Source organism: Fusarium tjaetaba (genome assembly GCF_013396195.1).
Source record: "Fusarium tjaetaba strain NRRL 66243 chromosome Unknown NRRL66243_c0000508, whole genome shotgun sequence".
In the NCBI taxonomy this organism is placed as follows: domain Eukaryota; kingdom Fungi; phylum Ascomycota; class Sordariomycetes; order Hypocreales; family Nectriaceae; genus Fusarium; species Fusarium tjaetaba.
In genome coordinates this window covers 1-10366 of record NW_023501704.1, presented here as the reverse complement: position 1 = coordinate 10366, position 10366 = coordinate 1, and the positions used below count along the sequence as shown (strand labels likewise).

The 10366-nt window shown below is 50.5% G+C and overlaps 4 protein-coding genes across 4 annotated transcripts; 1 reads left to right on the top strand and 3 right to left on the bottom strand.

Moving 5' to 3' along the window:
* On the bottom strand, positions 1-1141 carry FTJAE_13971 (uncharacterized protein; the record flags this gene model as incomplete). The annotated part of the gene is made up of 2 exons (XM_037347164.1): positions 1-728; positions 1121-1141. Coding segments are annotated over 2 exons (749 nt in total), but the record flags the coding sequence as incomplete, so codon positions are not given.
* Positions 1142-1288: 147 nt separating this feature from the next.
* FTJAE_13970 (uncharacterized protein) lies at positions 1289-3394 on the top strand (the record flags this gene model as incomplete). The annotated part of the gene is made up of 1 exon (XM_037347163.1): positions 1289-3394. The coding sequence occupies one exon, from the start codon at positions 1289-1291 to the stop codon at positions 3392-3394; it is 2106 nt and encodes a 701-aa protein (XP_037199013.1).
* Positions 3395-7364: 3970 nt separating this feature from the next.
* On the bottom strand, positions 7365-8663 carry FTJAE_13969 (uncharacterized protein; the record flags this gene model as incomplete). Its single annotated transcript, XM_037347161.1, has 1 exon — positions 7365-8663. One exon carries the CDS (start codon positions 8661-8663, stop codon positions 7365-7367), a length of 1299 nt encoding a protein of 432 aa, XP_037199012.1.
* Positions 8664-9328: 665 nt separating this feature from the next.
* Positions 9329-10366, bottom strand: FTJAE_13968 (uncharacterized protein; the record flags this gene model as incomplete). Its single annotated transcript, XM_037347160.1, has 1 exon — positions 9329-10366. A coding segment is annotated over one exon (1038 nt), but the record flags the coding sequence as incomplete, so codon positions are not given.

Genomic DNA, 10366 nt, shown 5'->3' with positions numbered 1-10366 from the left:
GGACCAATCTGGTCCTCGATGCTTTCCTTTGTCACACCAGCTTTGAGGGAAGTTTCGATCCGCTCATGGTGTTCTTTTACAGAGTCCATGGCGGTCGCCATCTCACCCGACTTATCCTTCATTGTGGACACGTCATCTGTGTTGTGTTGGACCGAGGCAAACAAATCTTTCAAGCTTTGGTTGACGTTCTCTTCTCGGTCCGAAGCACGAGCAGAGATGACATCCTCAAAGCCTTGAAGCTTTTCTCCCACGGTCTTCTTGCAATTGTTCACACTTCCCGACACTTCGCTAATACGTTCGGTCAGGTCATGGAACTTTTCACCAAGGCTTTGAGCAAGGCTCTCGAGATTGGCTTGCTCAGTCTTGAGCTTCGCAATCTCCAAGTTCTTCTGCTCTTGGAAGGCTTCCCGCTCAGTCTCAAACTCCTTAAGCTTGGCTTCAAGAAGATTCGACTGGCTCTGGGTACTTCGATGGAGTGCTTCGGCCTCATCTTGCTTTTCCTTCACTATACGACAGGCAGACACAAATTGATCACGAAGGACCTTTGCGCCCGCTGGGTCAGAGAGGAAAGAGAGGATGAGGTCGAGTTGTTCAAAGTTGAGTATATCATTAAGCTCTTGTTGCGCTTCCATTTTTCTGGTTTGCTTTGAGAGTTTGCTTTGAGAGGGTGTTGTTGGAGGGAAAATGAACTTGATGCCATGTTCAGGTCGAAGGGAAGGTGCACCCACCTGGGACGGGGTACGTACGCAACACTCACGTGCCAATTTGACCATGACCCAATACGCAAGTTGTTGAATTAATTGAAAAAAATATTATTATCTGTGCTACTGATATCGGAAAGATTTTGTATCATATTTGGGTTGTTTTGTCTTGAGCTAAAAGTCTCATTCCGACTTACAAGACGATGCAGCGAGCCAGGGCATCCGTGATCCAATTGACGCGCCAGCTGTACAAGTTCTGGCCCAAGCGACTGGGTGGTAAATATGTTATTAGATAGTCACCGGTGATCCATCCTTCACTCTCATCTTCAAATGGAAGTCCTTGTAGCATTTGCCGAGTCGGACGAGGATACCCAATGCCATTGCCCGTGAGCTGATGTACCTGCTCTAACTGAACTTACTGTACCGTGTGCGACTTCCATGTCTGAAGATCAAGTCCTCCTTCCGCAAGCGCCCCTGGACTGCTGTTGTAGACGCCCCTTCCTTGTCGAGATGGTGAGGAGGTCAAGTACTGTCATCTCATCCCCGCCCACATTCCCAAGACTTCATTCTTCCGCGCTTCCATCAAAATGGCTTCAAGCTCGAGGAATTCTGGCGCTGCACGCCTACCACTTGCTGGTAATCACAATTTCCCCCCTCAGCAGCTTTCGCAAGTTGACCAGATTGATAATGAACTCAAGAAGGTCATGGGTGGGATAGCTGCTCTGAGGGACGGTGCACCTCCTGGAAAGGATGTAGCTACCGTGGCTGGTTACGATGCACAAAACGTGCACAAAACCGCAGCTATTCTCAAGGAGATCAGTGTCGCTGAAGATGAGCTCAATGCCATCGAAGGTGACATTGGTCTCACTAAGAAGGTAATCATTGCTGGCCAGAGTACAACTCTGACTGGCGTCGATTTGCAAGATAAAGAAGCTCGCAAAAGAGCATCTTCTAGAGTGGTGGACTTCGTCGCAGGGTCAGCTGAAAACACCCGTAGGTTCTATAGAGGATTGAACATTTCGGTGACTCCTGAGACGAATGCAGCTGCACGAACGGCCCTCAGGGAACTGGCGGTTTCCAACACGAATCCGTCAAGACGAGGGCCCGATCCAGCCAAAGACCTTGCTTCCCTTCAAAAGGCATTGAAGACCAATCACACACTCAGTAGTAGATACAAGAAAGAGCGTGATGAATTCAAAGATGCCTGGGAGAGGAGCCAAAAGGAGAACAAGAAGTTGACCCAGACGTCTGAGCAACAATCCCGGGATCTCTACCAGGCCAATAAAGACCTTGAAAAGGCCAGAAGAGAATTTCCGCAGTTGGAGCGAGACAAGGCCAACCGAAACGAGTCCTACCTCAAAACTCAAGCCATCAAGGCCAAGCTACAGGCTGACGATGCGGAGAAGCGAGCCCAGACGACCCAGGAGAAGAATCTTGACGTAGAGAAGAGGCTCTATGAAGTCAATGACAGCCTCAAGAAACTCCGCGGTTCACATACCAGGCAGGCTGACCAGATTGCCCTCCTGAAAAAACAATCTGAAGGTCTGAAGGAGGACCTGAAAGATTATAAAGAGAGTACTAAGGCTGCCCAAGATGAAGTTGTCCGGCTACAGTTAGACTCGAAATCCAGTCGCATATACCATGTCGATCAAATGAGACGTCTTCAGACTGCCAAGGATGGAGCTGATAAGAGGGTCCAAGAAGTCTCTGACGAGCTTCGTCAAACCCAGATCGATCGCTCAGCTGACTCTGCAAGCCTCAACTCTGCAAATGAAGAGCTTAGCAAAGTCAGAGGGGAGCTTGAAGCTCTTCAACTCACTGTTGAGGGACACGTACGTGACCTTGAAAGGAAGAATCAGAGAATCTCAGAGCTTGAGAAGGCTTCTGACGAAAAAGATGCTTCCATCAAAGTGCGTGACGAAACCATCGATGCACAGATCCAGGGCGCATCGACGTTCCTGCGACATCTTTCGTTGGATGTCGAGTCCGATGCCTGGAAGTGTATTGCCGAGAGAGTACTAGTTGACTCGACAAGTACTTCCCTTACTTCGGCGGAGTGGGTACCATGGGCTATCTTTCCATCCTGGTCTGAGGATGCGTCTCTCGCGACCTGGGAAGATACCCGCGGTCCTGAAGTTGTTGCTCTCAACCTGCTCGCAATCTTGAGGGACAGGTCTGCAGATGCAAAACTCGTGTTGGCTTTACTTCATCACCTGCAGAAGGCGATCAAGGAAGTCAAGTCGATGGTATCTGGCATCGTCCAGCTACTCATTGAAGCCTTTGACAGGGCGGTTGGTGACCCTAGATTGCATCTGATGCACCGTTTTTCCATGTGTCAGATAGCAACTCTGTTGGGGTCAACCGGTGAAGTCGAACGGTTTATGCAGGCAATGGATGCTGCTGATCCCAGAATCCGGCGTCTTGTGAATGCCCTGGGGGCATATCGTCTCGAGAACTCTGTCTTCCCGATGGAGGAGGCGATAAGCTACCCTGGCGTAGCACTTGTCGGTTTCAACAGAGACCCTCAAGGAGTCATTGCTGTCAGCCTATCTGACAACGGGATTTGCTGGGTTGATATCACCAATATCAGAACCGAATTCACTCTTTTGAGCTTGGTTTCTGGGAAGGGTGATTCTTTTAAATTCCCTCTCGACACAGCCGAGAGGGTTGAATGGGCAATGACCCATGCGTGATGCACCAGATGGATAGCCTTGGGAGTATATACACGTATACAACCAAGCGTCCTTGGTACACACGGTACACGTTATCGTCTTCAGTGCTTTGTTGTGTGTTGGTTGGTTTCTGTTTGGGTCAATTCTTGGGAGGTTTTGGGGTTTAGAACGCTGCTGTGGAAGCTTGGGGGCAGAGGAGGCTTCGGGAACACTATTCTGTCAGCTGAGGAATTCACAATCGAAAGGGGGTGTGACATGGAGCTCTGACCGGTTTCCCCTACTACCAATGCCAATGTGAAATGTGCCGCAATCCATCGGTGAATGTACCGAAGAGTGAACCATTGCAAGTCGTGACCAGTAGAATTCCCTTTTTAATGTCTTAAGGGTTAATGCGACTTTTACGGGCCTTCCCCAGCGACCAACGTGGGAGATGTAGCGATATCGATGGGGTGGCTGTGGTGATATGGACTCTTTGGTGTGTGATCTTGGACCGCGAGAGGATCTTAAACGTGGATAACTTCGGCGCTTCCGATTCTTTGGGAGTTTGCCTCGACTAAACGGAGCATGAACCCGACAACGGTCAGCATATCTTAAAACTCCACGCCACCCTACCACGTCTGCACTGACTGTGATGCAGTTACGTTGCCTTGGCCACGTCTGCCGCTGTCTTTCGTCGGCTTCCGTATCCCTTTCGTATGTCCAAGTCCCTTAGCTTCTCGTACAACTATGTGGCCATTATCTGGACTCTCATTGAGCTCCGGGAGGGAAGGGTGGCTCTACTCGTCGATCGATAATCTCCAAAGTACCGTCTGTGACAGAAGTGGTGTGCTTAATTGGCCCTTGATAGTCTTTCCCGCCTCTTCGTGCTTACTGGGTTATCGTCGGATCGTGAATTTCACTCTGGGGAGTGGGCATACGCCTTGCTGTGCCGCAACAATCTGACTGTCCCATACTGGAGCGGTGTGTGTGTGTCTGCGGAGTCAGGATACGCTTCACGGTCATGCATCGTCGCTGAATTGGTCGTTGCTTTCCATGTCGGTGATGGGTGTAGGAGTCTCCAGATGACACACACCTAGTGTATATCCGTCTCACTACCACTACCGTGAGTATTGATCATCCAACGAGTGATTGTCCCCAAGCCCGAGGCTTCATACGTTCAATTTGTGAAGAAATGTGACCTCCGATTCTACTCGAGTAGAACCCTCAAATACAAGAGCTATAGGAGCATACACTATACCTCAAACTCAGGCGGGGACCTCAGGCCTAACCTCGCTCCTCCTCTGGTCTCTGACCCTTTAATGAGCCGGTACTTTGTTCGGAGAAGAATGTCGTCGGTGATCAAGGATGTGGTCCGCAACGGGAACTCGACCTTTATGTTTCAGTTGGTTATACATTCGATGTGTGAGGAGTCTTACAAGAGCCGAATAGTCTTTTCATCTGCCCTCCTTTCTCCCGATGTAGACATGTTTATTGGGGGTTGGAAGCACCGGGATAACTTTTGTGGCATTGATAGCTGGAGTGGAAGATGTCGAATATCTGGCCTTGGTTAGCTTCATCGCAGTACTACAATCGGTGAGACGTGTGATGTTTTTACATACATATAATTTTATAATCGCATGTCTCCAGCGAGTTGACGTTCGTAAGCCCACGGGGGCTCAGTACAAGGGGTCTCTTCGCGTTTTTCATCTGCCAAAGATATATATCGGCTCTCTCCTGAGGTGATGCGCCCGTGTACGTTTGGTATTTTGTTGACTTTTGAGGATTCTTTGTCCGCGAAGCGTTTGCGTGCCAGAGAATGTGGCCGCGCGAACGTCATCTATATATGACAGACAACGTTAGAAGAAACGCACGAGGTGAATAGTAGCGCGATACCCTTGAGAAACTTTAGGTGAAGTCTTGTTTAGTCCGTGGTTGGTCAATAGCCGGGTGGAAGGTCGTTGCGCCAGTAGTATTGGAATGGCATCGCCAATAGCACGGATCGATGCTCACGCGACATGAGGAGACATTGAGAGCTCAGCCTTCCATCGGCGGGGATATGATTCGTAGCCGGCTTCTCCAAGGCTCTCACTTATGAAGGGGGTGGACGATCGATGCGAATAAGGGGCGGGGATGAGAAGGGGCCGATCCTGGCCCTCGCGTGAAGATGGCATAATCGACAGGAGTCGGTAGTTCGTGTCGACAAAAGGTGCATTACCGGGTGAAGTCTTCGTAACCACTGTGGACATTGCCGCCGGTGGACAGGCAGATTACCAGATTATGTTACTGTCTGGGCAGCGGCAGAAATGCAATCAACAGGCACCCCTCTCGGAATGAGCTGGAACCGATTGTCTTTGACCAATCCATTGTCCACGATGCCCAATGTTGTAGCCGAAGCGACAATGTTCTTCACCTGCTTCCTCGCAATGGGCGACGACGTTTTGGTATCAAAAGCGGAACAACGAGCCCGCTCCTTCAGTCCAGCATGAATGCTAAGCAGCCAGAGATTCCTGGTCGGATAATAGACACAGGGACCAGATGTCGCTATTTGATCCGGAATTATATTCATGGTGTTCAGCCGATATGTCTCATGTGTGCATGCCTCATTAGCCGCCGCTCGGTAATGGCCACCCGGGTCTGTGAGCGGCTAGAAGAAGTCTTCGCGTCCAGGGGCGGCGGAGGTTCGATGGAGGTGAGAGTGTCTATTGACAGGAGATATCTTGATGAAACCCCGAGTATCGCCAGAAGCTCCGAAATTGCGATCCGCGCGGCAAGGAGAGGTGAAACGATGTGCTGTGGCAGACGGACGGGTAACAAAGCAATATGTCTTGCGGGGCCAAGGAGGGATATTCTGTGACCTGNNGATGATGGAGGGTCCAGGTCACTGTGAGGGGCAGAGATTTCCAGCGCGCTGGACTTGGCCTGCCTGGGTGGGTCAGGCTCCCGTTGCCGCAAGACAAAGGTGAGTACTGGGGATACGAAAGCCAAGTTAGGGATCATGTGAACAAGATATCACTGGAAGCCATGATGATAGAGTGTCTGATGGAGTGAACCGGAAATAGAGAATCTCACCCACGAAGGACTATCCTTGATATTGACCTCTCATTCCCGAGGCTGGGTGTTTGGATGGCTAAGTGACCAACTGTGATTTCATCTCATGCTTATGCGCGGCTAAACCAAGCGGCAGCTGGCCTCTTCCGGTTTGTTCATCGAGTAAACATCAGAAATTCCACAGAGCCAGGCAATAGGTCTTAGTGTAAATTCACCGTAAAATGTACCAGAAGTTGTCAACTGGAAGTATTCGTCCGATTGCGGTTCCGAATCATGACACGCTACCGTGACGAGAATGGGAGGTTGAGTCAAGATACCTCATAGCATTGCGCGAAGGAAAATAAAGGCAAATTCTTCCGCGGTGAAATGAGTCTGGGAACAAGGAAGCGATAAATCATCGATGGTACGCAGGAACGTCGAAAAAAAAAAAAGTGTTTGTTTGTTCGGATTCTATCACAAACTTCGAACACACAGTAACACAAGCACTGGAAGCACACATAAAGGCATTCACAATTTGAAATGCATCTGTTCAATCTCTCAGACGAATGTGTATTATCCCAGGTACTTTGTTCTCCGCCCCTGTCCTTTGTCCCGTACAACCCGAGCAATACCACATCGACCCTTTGTATGAATCCTCCCCCATTGCCATACCCCTTGTTCCCATGTCCTCGCGGTGTACTGTTGGTAGGCGAATCGACCGGAAGATTGCTGCTTCATGAAGTTATTAGTCTTGGTGAATCGTCTTTGTATAGTGACAAGGCCTTACCATACTTCTCGACCCCCATCGACCGTCGGCTCAACGACGTACCCCTGATCACTCAAAGACTGAACAGGTCTAAGCCCATGAGAAGGGCTCTTCCTCTTTCGATTCTGGCATTGTGCTTGGACTTGGCCACTCACCGATGGCCACGTTCAACACACGTCAGCCAGCAATAGAAGTGATCTTTCAGCATTCCCGCTGATCCTAGGCCGCATCGCGGCGAGCATCACGCGAGGCTTCAGATCTATCTGGCTTGTCCTTTCGTAGAGGCGGGGCCTTGGGTGAGCCAGGTGGCTGATCACCAGCCGGTCCTTGATCACTTTGACCTTTGCGCCTTCTCTTACCACGTTTCCGGCTCTTGCGGACTTCACCTTCGGCTGATTCTGCCGGTCTTTTACGGGGACTGCCCGGACCAATTGGAGCGGCGTCCTCCAACTGGCTCTCAGGCCCTGGCACAGTCTCATCCGCATCGGCGTCATCCTGCGAAGGCTCAGCCCGCTGTACCTGAGTAGCTGACGATGCTGGTGGCGTCGGCTGGGCTTCCTGCTCCTGTGTTGACTTCCACAAGTCCTTCAGCCGACGATCAATTCTCAAGATCCTGCCGGCGTCGTGGTCAGTCAAGACTGGGGGGGCAACCTCTGGGTGACGGCTGTGGTCTCCCGCGTTCTTCATGGTCTGAAATCCATAGAACAGCATATACTTTCCATGTTTATCCTTGACAGACCAGTCATGGCTGACGATAGAAGGTGGCTGACGCTCACCGACGATGTTAGAACCGTGTATCCCATAGGTACGGACGTACTCCCCAGGACACTTGTCATCCCTCAGGCGAACAACTGCCAGAAGAAAGTATTCGTTCTTCCCCACGCTTACACAAGCGAAGTCAGGATCTTGCTCGTCCTGTTCCCATATGGGTAGGTGGAGAGTTCGAAGTTTGTTCAGGTCGAAGCGGTTTGAATCATTCGAGTCGGGCGTGTACACAACACGTACGACCCAAGGATCATTCGGCCTTGACAGGATCTGCTTCTCATTTCGGTTGATCAAACCAAAGGAATTATCAACAACCTCTTGCAAGGTTCTACCGGGGTTCTCAACGTGGTTGAGCTCCAGTAGACCGGTGAGGGCAATCTCATCTGGAGATCCATCAACGATTGCGCCCGTGTCAATGCAGTAGAGGATGTCTGTGAGGCGGAACTCGTCTTGCGACCAGAAGGTCTTGTTCATGAGCGACGAGCTACAGAGCTCCTCAAAGGAAGACTTATGAGAGANNCAAGCCAGGCGCAAGATCGGGTTTGCTTTCTCTGAAGCCTGCATCCACGCGGGGAGCGGGTCGAGATCGAGCATCATATGACTGTAGATGCGTCGAAGAACAACGATCAAACAGTCAAACCCAGGTTGGGCATCTTTGGGCTCGAACTGGGGAGGGCGACCCTCGAGAATGGCGACAACAACGTCCATGTTGGGGCCATGGAGCTGATGGTGGTTTCGGATATCGTGATTCATCTTTCTGATCATAGTCAGGTTAGCAGATTCATTGTGGAGGTTTCCATTCTTACAGTTGATCGAGATCCGAATGTTGTGTTGAAGTTGAGTTGTGCGGCGGTGAAATGCGGTAGCCGTAGCTGTTTGTTGTTGGCACTGGCCGAGTCGGTGCTTGTGCTGAGTCAGCCCTTTCACTTCACTGCACGTCCCAGCTTTGGTCTAGCATGACATGTATAACCTTGAATTCACTTGATGCCTCGTTGTGTATCGCGGCGACAGCATGACAGATTACAGCTTTTACATATCTCACGTTCATAAAGTCGCTCAAACCCAGCCATTTTGTAGCACCCCAAATCAAACTTGTATTCACACACCTCGTCCCTGCCGGAACCCTTGACTCAATATCTGTGCAAAAAAAAAAAAAAAAAAAAAAAAAAAAAAAAAGAGAAAGAAAACCGAATTCCCACCCCTTATCCATCATCTCCTCCTACCAAAATACTCGTCTCAATTATCTGGGTATAACCGCTCTTAGAAAGCTTAGTTCGACAACATCGCTTTGTTTCAAGAGGTTGATACCAAACACCGGTTTTCGAATCTCCCGACATGTAATTGCAGCGACACTACCGTGTGTGTCTACTGATTCTGATACTGCCATCCCCTGTCAAGAATCCCATGCGGGTTCCTGTCTAGTTGGTGAGGCTGTAAATTTCATCCTCGACCTTGCGGGCCCAGTCATAAGCTTGGATTGGCTGATACAAAGCCCAAGCATACTCGATGGCTCGCAGACGTCGCAGGAACTTGGTACCATCCCGGAATACCCAGACCCTAGCAATCTTGGTAGCGTATTCATACTCCTGCGATAGGATGGCATGAATCTGAGGAATCCACAAGTCCAACTGTTCCCTGTTGAACTTGGCTTCGCCGGCGGTCCCCTCCTCATCAAACAAGATCTTGTTCCACAACCTCACGAGAAGTGGGACAACTTGATCAAGTGGCATGAAGGAGACTCCCATCATCTCCTGCTGTTGGCGGTAACGCAAGAAGTCGGCTAGCCGATGGGTGTGCCCCTCGTAGACACCCGCAACCCACTCGGCCACCTTCATCCAGGTGTTTAGCACACGCAGCCATTGATTCTTGTCCTTGCTGTCGAATGCCTTCGTCAGCTTCGGACCGACGACCAGACTGGCAGGGCCATGATCGCCCATCGACCAACTGATCACGATGTCTGTGTCAATGAGGCCTTCGCCTTCGATCATGTCGAAGACAGACCCATCGTTGCCAAGAACAAGGTCGTGGAAGTCCATCCACTTTGGCAGGGCAATCTCGAAAGGATCAATGATTGGCCCGCCCTCATACTTTCTGAGGTGGAGGTCATCCCAGATATCTTCCAGGTACTCTTGGCTGGGTCGCATAGGGCCCGCCCAGGTGACGGCGTTGACGCCAAAGTCATGCCGGATTGGAATAGACGAATCCATAGTGATGATGGCCTCACTGTCATCATACACCATGAATTCCTCCCAGTCATCTTCCGGGCAACCATTAGCCTTGGCCTCAGCTCTGGCTGCTGCGATCCTCTGGCTCTGGATATCGAGCCTCTGTTTGGCGATATCGGCCAATTCATCATTAAAGATGTCGTTGGCCTCCTGCTCCTTCTGATGTAGGCGCGCGGCCTTCAAATCTACAGCCTTAGCGTCAGCTTCGGCCTTTTCCTTCTCCTTCTCCTT